This window comes from Juglans regia, chromosome 9, assembly GCF_001411555.2.
Source record: "Juglans regia cultivar Chandler chromosome 9, Walnut 2.0, whole genome shotgun sequence".
NCBI classification, from domain to species: domain Eukaryota; kingdom Viridiplantae; phylum Streptophyta; class Magnoliopsida; order Fagales; family Juglandaceae; genus Juglans; species Juglans regia.
Genome location: NC_049909.1, coordinates 15,166,026 through 15,186,060, shown reverse-complemented (window position 1 = coordinate 15,186,060; position 20,035 = coordinate 15,166,026). Strand labels below are relative to the sequence as shown.

Sequence of the window (20,035 nt, the reverse complement as noted above, 5' to 3'; positions counted from 1 at the left end):
ATTATGGTTGACACAACTCGAATTTCACACACTCTATGTTGAAATTGACTCTGATATTATTAATAACGATTTAAGTAAAGTAAGAAAATACATTTAAACCTATATTTATTCTTACTAATATAAGTTAGTGGATAGAATAATTTATATATTAATATTTTTTTTTTTTTTAAAGCTGGAGCGTTTGTGGCATGCTTTGTTCAGCGCGCGTAGGGAAAATGCTCTTCCATTTCAAAAAGTAGTTAAATTTTTTTTAAGGAAAAACAGAAATTTCGTGGACAGCATTATTAACACGTGAGTTTCGAATGTCTGGCCAAGACAAGAACGAAATGCTTATCACTTCACCTAATATCACATGCGATGTTGATATAATTTTATATAATATATTAAATTTATTTTATAATAAAAATAATTTTATAATTTAATTTAATTTATTAAATTATTTCAGTCTGTAAATTTATTTTTATAAAAAAAAAAATTATGATTGAAACGTTTTTCTTTCATTTATAATGATTTAGGATAAAATATTTTATGTATTGTCTACCTTAGTTGGATAATAATTAATAATTTTTTATATTTTAAATCTTTCTTAATTATCGTTCCATTAAAATATAATTATAGAAGAATCGTAACATGATTGTAAATATATCATTGAAATTATTTAAAAATTGATTTATTTGCATTTCAAATGAAAATGTCTATATATTTATTTAAGGGTATAAATTTAAATTGAAAAATGGGTCCGGATTGGACCAGGACCGGTTCTTATAATGTAAAAACCGGCCAAAACCGGTCCGGTTCTGGTTTTACGATTTTCCGGACCGGTTGATAAAAAATAATATTTTATATATAAGTTTTATACAAAATTAATATTACATAAAATATCTATATATATAAGTTTTATATATAATGTATAATTATATGTGGAATTTTTATATATAATATATATAATTATATATCATATATGAAATAATTTCATATTATAATTTATAAATTTTAACATAAAATTTTAATATTAAATGTGAACATTTGTAATTTGTTTGATCATATGCTATTAATATAATTATATATAAGATAATATTATTATAAAATAAAAATTTAATCTTAAAAAATGAAAATTTAATTGATCATATATATTATATAGCTATACTAATATATAGTTTATAACTAATACTAATATATAACTATAATAATAGCCTAATATTAATACTATTTATTATATAGTCTAATAATTTATATATCTATACTAATATATAAGTTTATAACTAATACTAACAGTCTAATATAGACTATAGTTATACTTATAATTAATATAGTTATACTAAATCACTAAAAGTTTATAACTAATACTAATATCTAGTTTATAACTAATACTAATATATAATTACATTAATAGTCTAATATATTATATAGTTATTCTAATATATAAGTCTACAACTATTTAACTAATACTAATAGTTTAATATAGACTATAATTATACTAAATCACAATCACTAATACAAATATATAACTATACTAACAGTCTAATATTAGTATAGTATACTAAATGTATTACAAATATATATATCAATGATTCAATATATATATATATATATATTATATAGACTATATGTATATTTCAAATACAATAACTATAGTTACTATACTAATAGTCTAATATTAATATTATTATATAGTCTAATATATTATATAGCTATACTAATATATAAGTCTATAACTATTTAACTAATGCTAATAGACTAATAGTTTATTATAGACTATAGTTATAGTTATACTAATATAGTTATACTAAATCATTATAACTAATACTAATATATAACTATACTAATAGTCTAATATTAATATTAATACTATTATATAGTCTAATATATTAGACTATAGTATATTAAATCAATATTCTAAACCATCAAAAAAAGTTTCAATTACCATTTAAAAAAAAAAAAACACATTGAAAATATTAACTTAATAGGAAACAGCACCATCTACGTCTCTGCCTCTAGGCCGCGCCTCTTCTCACTCTCAAGTCTCTCGTCTCTCGTCTCTCACTTTCTCTTCTCTCAACTCTCTCACTCTCTCATCCGCTCACTCTCTCGTCTGCATCTCTGCCTCGCGGCCTCGCCCATTCTCACTCTCTCATCTCTCGTCTCTAAACTCTCTCTTCTCTCAAGTCTCAACTCTCTCGGCCTCACTTTGTCTCTCTGTCTAGTCTGCCCAGTGCCCCCTCAAAGGTAATTTTATTTTTTATTTTTAAATTACATACTAGATTTTTTGTGATTGAGTTTTGTGATATTAGGGATTTTGTGATTGGGTTTTGTGATGTTGGGATTTTTGTGATTGAGTTTGTGATATTAGGATTTTTGAATCCGAAATTTAGGATTTTTTGTTATTGTGTTTATTATTCTGTTTGTGATATTAAGGTTTTGTGATTGTGATTGTGAAATTACTTTGAAATTATGATAGACGATATTTGTGATATTAGGATTTTTTGAATCCAAAATTTACTTTGATTGGGTTTTGTGATTGAGTTTGTGAAATTGTGTTTTGTGATTGGGTTTGTGATAGGGTTTTGTAATTTTTCTACTTGAATAACATATGTCATGTTTAATGTTTATCAATTGGAGTTGAGGATTTGAATAAATTGTGAAGGCTCAATAATTAAACTATTTTTTTTTCCTTATAAACAGATTTTTAATGATAAACTGTCTAAATTTCATTTTTAAAAAATCGAAAAATCGGACAAGACCGGACCGGAAACCGATAAAACTATAAGTACCGGTTTAGGAGGGTAACCGGTACGTAATCGGTTTTGAAAAATACAAAACCGGTACATACTGGTTCAATCATAAATTTTGTCCAAAACCAGATCGAACCGGACCGGTTACACCCCTATATTTATTTATGAACTATGCTTATATGTATTACATATTTATTTCACTTTTATCTGATGCGATATTTTTTATAAACTTGTAGATCAACTGTTTTGCACAACATTCTTTACTTTCTTCTTATATGGTAAACATCACGATTGGTCTTCTATGTTCCATAAACTATGTTCCATAGAAAGTATAGTCATTTCTGTATAAATTAAGGTATATTTAATATCAAGTTACTTGATAGGCTAATTATTTCGTTTATGTTTGCGTGAAAAGTAAAAAAATCATCAACCTTGTATTTGACTTGATTATACAATAAATAACAAAAAAAAATGTATATTATTTACCTCCAAGCTGTAGGAAAACGAATAGCAAAAAGAGATTGAAAATGGCAAAACAGTGGGGCGATTATTAATTTGTCTTTTAGATAAATATTGTCTCTTACTCATAAAATTGAGTTCTACAAAAGAGAATCTGGCAAGTTTGTTCTCAGGATACAACATTGTTTATATAGTGTGCAGATTATAAATTCTGAATACTAATCTTAGAGCGAACAAATGTAATAGTAACAGTCGTGTTGTTTCATTCGAATTTAAATAAAACTATTTCTGTCATAAATGTGTGAAATAAATTTCATTGATAGTTAATAATAATTGTAAAAAAAATGGAAAAACTTGTCATTTCATTTGAATTAAAATAATTCTGTCACCTGCTACGATGCGTAAGTGCTAAGTGCCACTAAAGCATCAATGCCTCGTAAATGCATAGGGTTAGTGCTTCTTACTAGGCAACACTACTATTGTGTGTCTATTTTTATATTCTAATTTATGTATTGTAAAACTCATTCACTTATAAACTATTAAAAATTTACTTGTCTTTTCAACTTAGAACTAACAAAAAATCACATTGGAGAAAAATTTCAAAAGAAGTCAAAGTCAAATTTGAGAGAATATTTGAAATAATCCAATGCAAGCTTGCACTATTGACACGAATTGCTTGAATTGTGTGCAACTCTTTAGCCTCCGTTTGGATGTTGAAATGTTTTCAACCCATCTCATTTGATCTCATATCAATATTTAAACACTTCTTAAATAAAAATACTTTTCAATTTTTAATTTTTAATTTTTTCTTCTAATTTTGACTTAATCATTATAACTTTTCAAAATTTATAAACAAAATATATTAAAAAAAAATTAACTATTTCAAATCTCAAAATAAAAATTATATTAAAAAATTATATTCTAACAATATTTGAACTTTAGATTTTTTTTTTGTTCAACTTTTTCTCACTCATTTTCAAAATTTCATAAAATATCTTAACTTAAATTATTTTATTACTATTCATAACTTTTTCATCTTATCTCAATAACAAAACGAGGCATTTATCTAGTATTGATTCAATTTGTGTTTCGGGTTTTTGACCCATATCCCATCCATTTAAAATTCGGGTCAAGTTTGGAGGTCAACCGGTTTCCTTAAATAAAAAAGATCTTACTCGCACAATTTATTTACGTTGTTTTTTAAATCATTTATATAGTCACAGTGTGTGCAAGTTTCACGTACCATTTATTTATGTTGTTTTTTAAATCATTTATATAGTCAAAATGAGCTCATTAGAATAAAACTCAAGCCATGGGCCCGTGACAGATCGCCTTGGCCCATGACATGTTTCATTTTGCGACAAGAAGCCTAAAAAGTAAACTAGATTTGTTAATTAGATGTGTGATATTTGGGCTTTGGGATAGCAAAATCTTCCATGTTAGAAGCCTAAGCGAAATGTCGTACTCCTTGATTAACTTTGTTGTCAATCTTTTTTATTGCACATTTTAAGTAATTTTTTTATTTAATTAATTGGCTTATAAAGTTATTTAAAAATATGTCACCTCATTCAATGCGATAAAAAATGATTAAATCAATAATAAAGAATAGCACTATTAGGTAGTGATCTAGGAGTATGGACACGTGGTACTCTCAACCTATCATAAGATGCCATATCATTAAAAATTAATGCTTACACAACTAATTTTATTGTCATGACATGCTGTTAGGGTTGAAATAAAACTGAAAAACCGGTTGCAGTGGGTTCGATTTGGTTCGTAACCAATTCGGTCTTGTTCTATTTCTTAAGAATCGAAACCGGTTTAGTCCCTATTTTCACATTTTAAAAACCGGTTTGAATCGAACTGGATTGAAAAATAAATATTTTTTATTTTGTATATTATATATAAATTATTTGTTATATAAATTTGTATATTATAATATATATTATATGCTAATTAATATAACATGAAATTTTAATTTTAAACATGAACATTAATATTAATCGGATTGTACCGAAACTAGAAAAATCGGACTAGACTGAATCCAGAAAAATTGATAGTTCCAATTTTAGTGATGAATTGATCTGTATCGGTTCTTAGATTTCCAAAACCAATATTTCTCGATTCAATTTCAAAATTTATCCAAAATTAGACCGAATTAGACCTGTTACACCCTTACATGTTGTGATAAGTTGAGACTACACAATGCAAACCCCGGCAATATCCAATTAGTGGTTGCATATTTGGAGGTCCAACTTTTTGTGCTCTTGCCAACCAAACGGCTAATCCCAAACCGTGCCCAGGAGAAACGTGGGCTTGGATTAGGCGGCCCATAGTCATATTGTTAGTGGGCTCGTGCTGGCTAAACGCTTCCAGTGTGGCTGAACACGGGTAGATTAGGTTTCGTTTGGAACCAAAAATCATCTCAACTCATCTCAACTCATCATTACAACTTTTTCAAATTCCAATATAAAATATAATAAACAATTCAACTTTTTCAAATCTCAAAATAATAATAATAATAATAAATAATATTCTAACAATATTTTATTATCTCAACTCAACTCAATTCAACTCACTTCAACATCCAAACGCAACCTAAAAATGGATGGGCGTCATGGGAAAGGTCAAGCCATAATTTTTTTTTTTTTCTCTATAATCCAGTCTTATACTTTCGTTATAAATAGAAATAAAATAATTTATAAATAATAATAAGACAGGTTGAATTAAGTATTTATTTGATTAGTAGCCTCTTTTTCTGGCTACAGCTAGCAAGCGTGCATTCAGGCTCAACATGATTTTGATGATCTAATTTCTTTGTCAAAATAAGTAGTACGTACTTCTCAGAAGATTTGAAATTTCTCTAACACTTTCAAAAAATACAAGTCAGAATCAAAATTTTATACCATGCATGTGGTTGTTATTGAGGTATCAAGATCACATGATAATACCATTGACTTTTCATTAATAAAATTATCATTAATAAAATTATTCTGGCTCATGACTTTTCAAGTTATTGCATGGTCGTCATGCTGAATCGCTGATCCCTCTTGCAAATACTAGTACAATTAATTGGATATATATTTATATATATATATATTGTGGATAAGCTGATAAAAATATAAATGAAATAAATATTAAAATCTATCACCTTTTAAAAGTCTAAGCTTGAGAGAAGAGAAAAAGTTAAAATTCAAATTCAGAATATTTATTCTGATATCATATATTATTTTAAAATTAAACATAAATCGATGAGACATGATTGATTTTAATATTTATATTATATCTTGATATTAAGAAATTTTTATGTGATTTATAACTTTTAAGTGAAATAGACACTATTCTTATTCGCACAGAGGAAAAAGATAATGTAGTCAATTAATTACGTATAGTTTTTGGTTTGAAGGAAAAAAAAACATATTAAAGGGGTGTCTTTTTTAGTAAAAAAAACTTGAGAAACCTCATGAATCATGACATAATTATTTAGAGCTAGTTTGGTTATACAAAATCAAACTATCACATTTTATTTAATGTAATCATTATAATTTTTTTAAATTTTTACATAAAATATAATAAATAATTTAATTTTTTCAAATCTCAAAATCAAAATAATAGTAAAAAATAATATTATAATAATATTTTATTCAACTTTTAACAAAATTTCTTATCTAAATTGCATAACCCAATGAGGCCTTAATAGCAAAGTGCCTTCTCCAAGTCTGTCCTTATAATTTAGGGCTCATGAAAAAAACATCCTTATTATTTAGAGCAATGCTGCATGCAGTTGTGAAGTGTGCAAATGCGATGCAGTCGTTTTGAAAAAGAGTAAAATCTATTATTAAAAAATTAATTTGTTTCATATGGATTCCAGTACGAAACACATATGATACCTGTATCGGTCGATATTTCGACTTTTAATTTTTTTTTTCATTTTTTCAAATTATAAATTTATTTTTTGACCTTTAATTCAGATTAAGATATTTATAATTTATATATATGTATTTATATATAATTTATTTATATATTAATTATTTAAAAATAATATTGATATTAAAATATATTATTTTAATATTTTAACCGATACTACATTCCATACTGTATTCAAAATTTTAATAGAGAGTCCGTCAAAACCTTTGAAAAAAGATGTATTCAACTGCTAGTGTGCAAGTAGCACGTCGAGAGGGTCATTTGCGTTTATTTTGATTTGAAAAAGTGGCCGCAGTTGTTGGATTATCCATTACCTTTTTGGAATTTTGAAATTGTTTTGCTGCAAGTTGTAGAGACAAGACAGAGTCTCATACACGTGCTGATTTTGACAACGTGTACATACTCCTCCTCATCAATAATTGAGTAATCTTTACTTTGCAATTACAAATAAATGTCTAAAGCCAGCAGCTTGGTCAAATCTCAAAAGCCCCAACATCCGCAGGAAATCTTCACAATTTTGAAATTATCAACGTTGAAATATATATATATATATATATATATATATATATATATATACTAACAGTGAGTAACGTGCAAAGCACGTTTGCCATGTCTAATGTTTTGAATACCGTATCGGATGGCGTACCGGTCAAGACACTGGAACGAAATATTTCGATATCAGTCTCGTTTCGTGTACCGTTTCGGAATAGTCGATATATGAATAAATTATATATATAAATATATATGACAATTATATTCTAAAATAATAGTTTATATATGAATAAATTATATATAAATACATACATATATATAAATTATAAATAGTCTAGTCTAAATTGGGGGTCAAAAAATAAACTTGTAGTTTGAAAAAACGAAAAAAAAAAAAATACAGGCCGAAATATAGGCCGGTACAGACCGAAATTTAGGTCGAAACTGCCGGTACAGTCCGGTACGGCCGGTATTTTGGCCGGTACGGAACATATATAGTACCTGTACCGGCCGGATGGCCGAAAGGAAAAATTTCGACCGTACCGGCCGGTACAGTACGAAATTAAAAACATTGACCATGTCTGCTTAATTGAAAAAATAAATAAATAATAATTTCTAATATTAAAATAATTAAAATTATTATTTATTCATATTTATTATTTATTATAGAATTTAAATTATATTCAAAATTTAAATTAATTAGATAGTTTTTTTCTATTAAAAATATTCAGTAAAACTTCATCATTTATTTAATGATGATAAAATAATATTTTATAAATTAAAGTTGATTTTAAGTGTATGATATAATATTATTCTCTTAAAAATATTCAGTAAAACTTTATCTTTTACTTAATAATAAAAAATTAATATTTTATCAATTAAAGTTAATTTTAAGTTTATGGTAGAATATTTATACTTTAATTATTTGTTTTATATTAGTTTAAATCAATATTTAAATTTCTATCGTTAGATTAAATCTGAATATTAAAGATGATATGATAAATTTAAAACCTAAAAACTAACATTTTTCTCCACTTTTCTTTTCTCACTCTCTCATTCCCCATGCACGTTTGCCTAATTTAATTAATTAAGAATATTATCATATTTAAATTATGTTAAAACTCTAATTATTTATATGATTTTAATTTCTTATAAATATTTAGTAAAATTTTATCATTTATTTAATAATGGAAGATTAATATTTAATATTTATATATTAATTATTTAAATTTTAAATTAGTTTAAATTAATGTTTAAATTTCTATTATTAGATCAAATCTAAGAATTTAAAATGAAGGATTGAGATTAATTTTTTAAAAATATTTAATAAAATTTTATCATTTATTTAATTTATTTCAATATTTTTAATTAAATTAATATTTATTTATATATAAATCAGTATTTTAATCTTTTATTGTTAAATCATTTTGAAGACTCCAAAACAATAGCTAAGATTTTAATGGTTATTAATGTGTCGCTGTATGTAGGTTAAAAAGTTACTTTTGCATATAATATAATAGGGAAATACTTAATTAATTAGACACAAATGAATTAGATAAAAGTAAACTCACAAGTTGATGTGATTTAATTAGGTAGGTCAGATTGTAAAATTACTTTTATTATAAAGTAAATATAACAGATCCAATAAAACCATGCACATCCGTTTTTAGATTTATTTTTGTGTATATATGTAGCAGTTCTCTTCATCATTTTCACACACTATATTTTTTTTTTTTGTGGACGAAATACTCCCGGCCATTAATACGTTTTAATTTCTATTCTTTTGTAATTTTCTTTTTTTGTTCCACCCTTTCCTCACTTCCCCCCCTCCTCTCTCTCTCCCCCCATACGCGTGACTCCCAGCCGAATCTTCCTCTGCCCAGCCCGACGCCGCCATGCGTCGGTGAGCCTCACCGCCTCTTCCATCGGCACCACCTCACTCCGGCGAGTCCCCCCACACCGGTCTCCCTCTCTCACGCTCTCTCTTCCTCTCTCTCGGTTGTGCGCAGCCCGAATGGGTTTGATGTTGCTGTGCCGCCGTACACCATCCTCCGGCGCCACCACCTCCACGGTAGCCTCCTCTCCTACCGGCCATCCCCCTCCAGCAAGCTCGGCCTCCATCTCCGTGCCGTTTGCTCCCACGAAATCTACCTCTATCTTGCACGGATTCTCCACACTCAAGGCGGAGATCCACCTCCTCTGGCCACCGCACCACCACCGGGACCTCCTTTCGCCACCGACCATCTCTCGTAGCCGTCCTCACGCCCAGCCAAGCCACCATGGATGCTCACCTTCCCTCACGGACGCGCACTTCCCCTTCGGCCACCTCCACCGTAATTTGTGGTGATTTTTTTTATTTTATGGTATTTTTGTTGTGATTTTGTGGTGATTTTGTTAATTTGTGATATTTTTGTGAAGATTTTATGATGATTTTATGGTTTTACCGTGTATTTTTGTGATGGTTTTGCTGTGGTTTTGCATATGTGGTTTTGCTTCGAGGATGCAAAGAGGGATGAGATGCGATTTGCTGAAGATTTTACCGGGTTATTACTGTTTGGTGAAGATTTTATGATGATTTTGTGGTTTTATCGTGTATTTTTGTGATGGTTTTGCTGTGATTTTACTTCGGTTTTGCATCTGTGGTTTTGCTTCGATGATGCGATTTGCGGTTTTACAACTTCGATTTACTTCGGTATATTTTTTAGAGGATGCGATTCGCAGTTTTGTGATTTTGCCGTGTTATTACTGTTTATAATTACTGTTCATTATTATTGATGTTACTGTTCATTGAGCGATATGCGCTTTTAAGTATAAAGAGATATATTAATATTAATTAAATAGAAAGTCATGACAAAATACCCAGATTCGCGTTGGAGCAGACTCTTTATACCCCATTTACGCCATAACATTAATGTTTCTTCAACCGTCATGACTCATGACTATTTGCTCAGGTCAAACAAAACAACCAAAACAATAACATTTTATTAAAAAATTAAATATATATCTGGAAAGGTAAACCCAACAGCATGACTTTGACTTTGCCCATTTTAGAGCTTCTAGTTACTTGAAGAATGTATAGGAATTATTTTTACGCCATGCATTCATTCAAAATTGAATATTTGTAACGGGTTGTTTCATATAAGATTGATAATTTTTGATAAAAATTTATTCATTTTGATAAAAAATAATCATTAAATAACTAGTTATAATTAAGATCCTTTTAGATTATAAGATGAGATGAAATAGTTTTAGATAAAATTTGAATAAAATATTATTATTATTTTAGAATTTAAAATAGTTGAATTGTTTATAATATTCTGTTTGAGAATTTGAAAAAATAGTAATAATGAGATGAGATGAGATGAGATGAAACATTTTCACTATCTAAACAAGACACTTGTAACAACAACTATATCTCTTATGATTTTTCTATCATTAATATTAAATCTACTAAAATTCTAGATAAATTTTAATTAAAGAGATCACATTTCAATATGACGATCTAAATCATTCGAAATATACTCCATATATATTAAATTGATTATTCTTTTATCTAAAATATAAGAAATATTATTTATTTATTGTACTCTATAATTGAAAGGAGAGTTAGCTGGAGTTTTTAATTAATTAATATATAGGATCTCCGAATTAATTAGGCACTGTAGATCATATTTATTTTAATGTCAAGGGATAGCTATAAATCTAATCTGATCGTGTGGAATATTAAAATAAGAGACTTTGGTATTCAAACGGATTTGCTTGAGGACTTGTTTATACGTCTAAAAAGTCATTGCCTATATATATTAATATATATATATATAAATATAATATAATATTGGAGTTTTGGTGCCTAGCTTGTCGTAATGAAGTGGCAACTCCGGTCTTTTCCATTAATATATACGATTACTTTACATAATTGTTTACTATATATGGGTCCGATTTGCAATTTAATTTGCATGATCGCAATCTTAGTTCAATTATTATGAAATAATAATAAATAAAAAAAGTTGTTCAGTTTTAAAGTTTGTAAGTTCTCTTCACTTTTTTAAAAAAAAATAAATAAAGGATGTGGTATATTTAATCACTATTAAATAATAAAAAATTATCTAATAATAAAAAATATATCATATTTTATAAAATGGAATAAAAATAAAATAATAATATACGCGACTTACGCAATTATCATCCCGTGACTCTAAGCAGAATTCGTCGTATATTATTGTATAAAGCTGTGGATATATATATATATATATATATATATATAATTATATAATTATATAAATCAAGAATCTTAAAGCCGGCCAGAACGGAATCGTTGAAAACAACCAATAATCCTGTGATGTGCTTAATAATTATCACCACCAAACCCTCCATCATCTCTGCCACAATTAGCGTTCTTGATCAACATCTTAATTAATACTAATTGCCACCATCAGGCATCAACGAATATGGATCGTTGATCAACATCTTAATTAATACTAATTGCCACCATCAGGCATCAACGAATATGGATCGTTGATCAACATCTTAATTAATACTAATTGCCACCATCAGGCATCAACGAATATGGATCGTTGATTGCGAACATGCAAGTTTAATTAATTAGGGTGCTGCTGCACACATGCATATATGCTTTTTTATTTGTGTTCTCGTTAACAAGCTGCTGGGAGACGCGATCGATGCATGCATGCATCTCTCTCTTAATTTGATCGATGATTTGCACACAAGTACTACCGGAGTAAAAGCCTTCGTTATGCAGGCTGTTGATTCTTACATTATTGAAAGTTAAATGATTTAATTAGTTACGATTTGAATAGTCGGATGTAATGAGATAGTTTTAGATAAAAATTAAAAGTTAAATAAAATATTATTTTTAATATTATTATTATTTTAAGATTTAAAAAAATTGAATTATTTATTATATTTTATGTTAGAATTTAAAAAGTTATAATTATAAGATGGGATGAAATATTTTTATTATCCAAATGTGCCTCTATCTGGGAGATATCTCATTAAATAAGTTTATAAACTGACGTGAATTAAAGTGATCTATTAAATTGTAAAATTATTTATACTGTAAAAATTACTTGCTTTTAAATTCTCATTACCTACGTGGCTAAGCATCTTTTCATTTTTATAAAAATTGAAAAATATATCTAAAATATTCTCTCTTAAGACAAAAGTACCAGAAAATTTTCCATATATATCCAAATCATGAGGGACCGGAGACCGGACAATGGACATCACCTTTTAATTACTTCGGCCTTCTCCATGCTCTTTTGTGAACCTTTTTCTAACCTCACGTCAAGTTATCTTAAGACGTTGACCAAATCAAAACATACAAAACAAAACAAAAAAGAGATAGGGAAATTCAAACAGCCCTGTCCCATTGCCTTTAATTGCATGGACATTAATGCATGCTGCATGACAGTTATGCCGGACAAGTGGTTTCACGTTGCCTTTCGTGTTGTTGAAAGTTGAAACTTTAGACCTACGATAATACTGCGAGTGATCATAGTTAGGTTAAGCTAAAAATTAATTTAGAATATGACTGCATTCACCAATAGGTGACTACCACGTGTGATTAAAGTTGACAATATTTAAGATGAAAAATAACATTTTCAAATAAGTTTGTACTTTCAATATTTGAGAATGTTGTACCAATTAGGTTCTGATCTCTTGTTTTCTAAGTTGTACCAATTAGGAAATTTCCAAAGATCACATGCCTAGCATTACTCTATATGAATTGGCCTCACCGCACAATATTTTAGTTTTTGAATAATGATTTTTAGATTGACATTTTCTCTATCGATAAGTAAGATGAATGATTGTGATACAGCATGGATCTGCATGGACGTGACAACCAGTTAGCAGCTAACAATGAAAAGGTCGGGGGAGAACAATTTTGGTGCATTATAAATCTCCTCCAAGCCAAGTAAATGGTAGACTTGGTAGTATATATATATATATATATATATATGAAATTAAAACCCCAATTAATTGCTATATATGAGACCCTCTAAATTCATGGGAGCTATAAATTTATAGTTCTCTCTATAATTATTGTCGACAATAAGATTAAATATTTAGTAAATATCATATTAATTAATTACGTACACATTATATTTATCTCTTTTCAAATCTAGATAATAGAAAGGAAAATAAAATACTCTACTTATAAATGAATTACATAAAAGTAATTTTATAAATTGATGTGGTTTGATGTCGTTCATCAGATTGTAAAATTAATTTTATTAAAAAATATATCTAATAGATTAGACAAAGTTATATCATTTTGTGATATTATTTTGTGATATTATTTTGATTTTATAAATGTAGCAATACTCTATTTGAAACGCATGTTATAAATTTCGATAACGAGTCTCCGTCGCTTTTTCTCGTTTTATGTCAACACATAAATCAATATTTGATTATTCGTGACGCGCGAGGTTTCATGCTTAATATGATTTATCAAGTAAACCTTCAAATTTTCAAACCAAAAAAAGAAGAAAAATTACGTAATATACATTCACAAAACGAACGCACACAAAGAGAAAGAGGCAGCAGTTGCCATTGGGGAGGATTCAAATGCTGACTCATGCGACCATAAGCTGTGGATATCCAAACTGTGGATGTGGAGATAACGGTGATAGTGGCGGAATGTTAAAAGCACCCTGAAGTTCACTGTCCCATACCGCCGTCCAACTTGACGGCGTCAACGGTATTTCCCCCAAATAACTCGTGCCCGTGTCCGATGTCTCCGTGCACCTCTCCTTCTTCACAACCACCACCTCCTTCTTCTCCTCCTCATGACGTCGTTTTCTCTCTCTGGTAGCGGGGGCTGTCTCGGATTTCCCCGCCTCCAGTGGGAAGTTGAGGATTGCTTTCGAGCCGCGGAGCTTGAAAGCGGCTCGGTCGTACGCCTTGGCCGCTTCTATAGCCGTGTCGAAGGTCCCCAGCCACACGCGCGAGCCGCGCCGGTTAGGGTCTCGGATTTCGGCGGCGTACTTTCCCCACGGCCTCTGTCGCACGCCTCTGTAGTGCCTTCTCGCTTCCGAACTCGCATTTTCCTGAACGGCCAGCGACCGATCCGATTGGCGAGTAGGTTGTCCGAATTGGATCCACTCGGTCGTTCCTTTGCTGGGGAGCGAGATCGTCAGCGAGGGTTTCGGACGATTCATTTGCGGTCTCGATTCGATTTCGAAACAATTGCTATTCGACTGGGAGTATGAGGTCGAAGTTCGGGTATTGGGGGCCGCGACTTCAATGATTTGCGGTTTGGCTTCCAATTGAAAGAAATCATTGCTGGATTGTGAGGTTGCATCGTGGGATTTAGGCATCGTGAGGTCCACAATGTGTGGTTTCGCTTCGAATTCGAAGAAATCACTTGGACCCTGGTGGAACGTAAAGTCGAAGGGGTCGTTGGAGCTGAAAAAGTTAGCAAACTCCATGATAGAGTCGGAACTGGAAGCTTGGGAACATAGAGAGTCGGATTGAGAACGAGATTCAGAACCCAAGACATCAATCTCAAAATTATTAGACAAGGTCCCAACAGGAGAGACCTCGCCAAGCAAGTGAAGCTTGATGAGTTTCAGGGCCGAAGAAACTTCTTCGCATGAGTTCGCCATGGATAAAGCTATATCCGATATATATATATCTATATATCACAAGAAGATGTGTGTTGAGACAGATAAAGAAAGAGTTTTTTGGAGAGAGACAAAGAGAACGAGATCAGAGAAGGGTTTGAATTCTGTACTTTGAGGAAGGTTTGGAGTGGAGGAGGAAGTGGCAACTGGAAAGGGTATATATAGAGAGAGGGAGAGGAATTCCGAAAGGTCAAAACGAAGAAAGAAGACTTGGTTTCACATACAGTTTCAACTTTCCCCGCTGTAAGAAGGAAGCATCGTCTAGAAAGGAGCCATTTTTTTTTTATTTTTTGGGGGGTTCTGACTTCTGAGGTGCACCACACACTCTTTCCACCGTCGATTTGCTTTTCTTCAAAGTCAGTTGTGTTCTCACCAACGGCTCCTGATGCAGGTACTACCATTCCGTTTTTTATTTATTTTATTTATTTTTGTTATGTTGTTTTTTATTTGGAGATTTTAACACGTTTTCTTTTGTATAAGGATTAGGTTTTACTTTTTCTCTTGTTTTCACTTGATATTCGCTCCCTTTCCCAAATGTTTATTGTTTCACGAATTTTGCAATTAAATACCTCCCATGTCAACATAATTAATAAGGAGCTAGAAACTCTAAATAAAACAAGAATAATCAGATAATTAAATAATTGATGATATTGGCCAAATATTACAAGATCGAAAAGATTGAAATATTAAAAATTTATCAATCTCAAAATCGATGAAAAAGGTTGACATAAGACTTGTTACACACATGTCAATTTCTTATTGCTCCACACATGTAATCTTCTTTGTAAATACTTATAAAGATTGACGAAAGCATCTAATTACAAGATTAGTAAAACTTTAATTATAATGAATAGTGAAAATTAGAAACTCAAATTAAGTAGAGATGGGATAAAACCAAGGACTATGGGACAAAATATGAAAATCCAAACTTTTTTTAACATGATTAATCATTTGGTTCTAAAATATGCCAAAAGAATAATAATAATAATAATAATATGTATAGATCGATAAAATCAAGGACAATATTGGGACAAAAGCAAAGAAGGGCATACAAGATTTGGTCATGCACGTTAATTTTGTTATTAATGGAAGGAACCTTTCCTAGTGTCAAAAAGATTCTAGAAACCCATATATAATAATAATTTCCCACTTCCGGTCCATTACGTGCAAGCAAGCGATAGATTCAACGTGGCTAAGACCTATTTTGTTTTTAGAAATTAATTGAGATGAAAGTTGAAAGTTAAATAGAAAATTGATAAAATATTTTTTTAAATATTTTTTTTATTTTGATAGTTGAAAATTTTGAATTATTTATTTTATATAGAAATTGAAAAAAATTATAATAATTAAATGATCAGTTGAGTTGAGATCATGAATTATGATGAAAATAAACGCAAACGAGGCCTAAGTTTATTTGCTTTCTTAATTCCTAAGGTTAGTAGGAAACCAAGTTATCATTTTGTTACTATTTTATTTTTATTTTTATTTTATGAATTAAGTGTGAACAAGTTTTTCTTCTCGATTTCATCTAATTAATTAATTATCCTCTTTTAGAACATTCGCCCCGTGTGTGCATGCATCGCGTAGTTTGACAATTTATTTCAATTTATCAGTACAATCCGAACCCTATTTTTTGAAAACTATTAAGGTATTCTTTGTTTCTATTTAATTTAAAGACGTTCAAGACAAGCTACAAAAAACAGTATACATACGTAGAAAAGTAGTAACAATATTTAATATATTTTTAATACTATTTTTAGGGGTACTGTTTCTAGATATTATTGGCGAATAGATCCAAGTTCGAGCTCGAGTTTAATTGAACTATACTTTGAATATACATACATATATATATATATATATATATACATGCAGCGATAGAATATCAAAATCTACGACCCCATATGCTTGAGTACACGAAAGAATATGATTTTCTATTGCTAAAATTGTCAACAGCAAACTATGTTTTATCTGGTAGCTGCTATTTTATAAAAAAATTTGCTATTGATCATCATGTCACGTGTTAAATAATATCATTTTGTGGATATTAATTGTGAATATCAAACTTGAATGAGTTTTGCTCGAAACTTTGAGTTTGATAATTCGTGTTTAATTCAAAATGAATATGTCAAACTTAATTAATACGTCAGGGCTCGACTTAACTCGACTCGATTATAGTCTTGAGAGTATATATATATAATAAGATACGAACACAAATCACATGCAGTGCAAAAGAAAAAGGATAAAAGAAGATTATATTTAACGTCGCCATAGAAAAAGAACTAGTAAGGTTTGGTTACTGCCGGATAGATAGAGTGAAGCTTTGACAAAGACAATAAGAATAAGTAATACTACAAGGCATGCAATATTATATATATTTTAAACCCTATTTAATTTGACCAAACCCACACGGCCTGAATTTGTGAGGTAAAGTCGATCGGTTGAATTTGATAAAACTAAAAATAAATATTTAAGAAAGGAAGAAATTAGGATGGAAGTGGTCAATCGTTGCAGTTGTTAATATATATTTGTTAAAGAGTCTTTTGGTCTTCCACTGTCTCAACTGCCCTCATTTATTTATTTATTTATTTCCCAGAAAATAGTTCTGCAATCTGATCCTGATGAGTCCTTTATTTATTTTTATACTATTTTTTTTTTTTTTTTTGAAAAATTCTTCCAGCCGGGATCAAGTCATCATGTACGTCCGAGAGTTTACCAAGTCTAATTAAACCGTGATATTTGGCTTAAAACATGATCTGCTCAAGTAATTGAAAATATTAAAAACATTCTTGGTATCGTTATCAGTACTTGATCATCATCACTCCAGATCAAGAGAATGGTTTAATTTCTGCCAGGTTTAAATTTGTATAACCTCCATGCATGCATGATTGAAATGATCAGTAGTACTACTACTTCCTGCTTAATTATTGGTTCTAGTTTTTTGGGATTATATATGGGTCTTGATCATTTGATCATATATTAATACGTACAAACGCAGTGATCATGTGCCGATCGAATTTGTGGATTAATATTGATAAGAATGTCTAAAGTACTCCTCCTCCTGGGGTGGTGAACTTTTACTTTATTTATTTGTATAGATAAGATGAGATAAGTTGAAATTAAAATTAAAAAATTAAATAAAATATCGTTAGAATATATTTTTTAATTAATATTATTTTTATTTTAAGATTTAAAAAAATTGAATTATTTATTTTATTTTATATAAAAATTAAAAAAAATTATAATAATAAGATAAGATAAACTATATATAAAAATAGCAATTACTATTTTTAGTAAGGCCAGAGAGAATTGGAAAAATTGAAAGGGATTAATTATAAATGCATGCACGCATCATGAAATCGTCAATGGCCGGCATTCAAGATAGAGATGGCATGGTAAAGCAGTAGTTGAGATTTCAGGTCAATAGGCATTAATTGTGCTGTATGTTTGGGACTAGACCAAGTTTGAAGATTGACAAATTAAGCAAAAGAGGTATTAGCAGGTGTAAGATATTTGTCTTTTACTCCCATTTTTCAAAGGATAGAGATCCAAGACTTTTCTTATCGGAGGAAATAATTATATATATAATTTAAAAGGGACGATTTTTTTTTTACCTTTAGTACATCATGATCAGGTGCATACATGCATGCATGACTTAATTCTAGCTGTATTTTTATTTACCCATGCATTAAAGTTAATTAAGATGTTAGCTAGAAATTGGATGTTCATGATGTATTCATGACCAGGTAAGTGGCAGGCAGCTAGGGCATAAAGCTCATGGCTTTTGACTATTTTTTTTTTAACGTATACGTCGGTGGAGGCTACATGCATGCATGCAAGCAAATTAGCACGTAGATAGATTTTAGAAGAGTTTTGGCATAGTAGGACGTACGTATATACGAACTGATCTGTAAGGCTAGCTAGCTTGTTATATAATTTCTTCATGTACGTATAAATACAGATGATGAGTAATGTGAATGGCCAAATGATAGATTATTGGAGAGTCGGCAAATGGTCCAAAGTCTTCTCCCTTTTCTCTCAAGGAAAAAGGGGTGAAGTGTGAGTGGGGTAGTGGAACGAGCAACTAGTTACAACAGTAAAAGTTTCTGGTGGTGGTCCAAGGCGAAGGGAAAATTTTCAGTGGGGGAACGTAAAGCGGAGTGGAAAAGAACCTGAGAAGGCTACGACGGCGTGGGGTGGTTCATGGACTCTATGGAGGAGAAATGGAAGGGACTGAGACTTCTGGAAGACGAGAATGCCAGTATTGATCTCGATGAGGATACCACGACTAAGTTGATTTACAAAGAACAGAGAACTGTGTTGGGGAAGATATGTTCATCAAGAATAATCAGTAAGGAAGTTTTGGGCTCGACAATGGCAAAAGTCTGGAAGATTAGCAAAGCAGCGAAGTTCACAGAGGTAAGCCCGAATACCTTTGCTATTATCTTTGAAAATGTTGCTAATAAAATGAGGGTATGGGAAGGGAGGCCTTGGTTGTTTGATAACCAGGTCCTAGTGCTGAAAGAGTTTGAGGGGTACAAACCGTTACATAGAGTATCCTTCGATTCCGAATGCTTTTGGATTAGAATCCATAACTTGCCTATTTCCTGTATGACAAAAGTAAAGGGTGAACAAATCGGGAGTACGGTAGGGAAGGTAGAAAGGGTGGATGTTCAAGAAGATGGGAGTGGATGGGGAAATTACTTGAGGGTTCAAGTCCTCTTGGACCTAACAAAACCCGTAGCAAGGGGGAGAACTTTAACTGTGAGAGGGAATAGATTATGG

General features: G+C 30.1%; 1 protein-coding gene across 1 annotated transcript; it reads right to left on the bottom strand.

Annotated features, from left to right (window-relative positions):
• Positions 1–14,057: 14,057 nt before the first annotated feature.
• LOC108994292 (ethylene-responsive transcription factor 5-like) lies at positions 14,058–15,536 on the bottom strand. The gene has a single exon (XM_018969432.2). It carries the CDS (start codon positions 15,233–15,235, stop codon positions 14,204–14,206), a length of 1,032 nt encoding a protein of 343 aa, XP_018824977.1. The 5' UTR covers positions 15,236–15,536; the 3' UTR covers positions 14,058–14,203.
• Between the last annotated feature and the right edge of the window lie 4,499 nt (positions 15,537–20,035).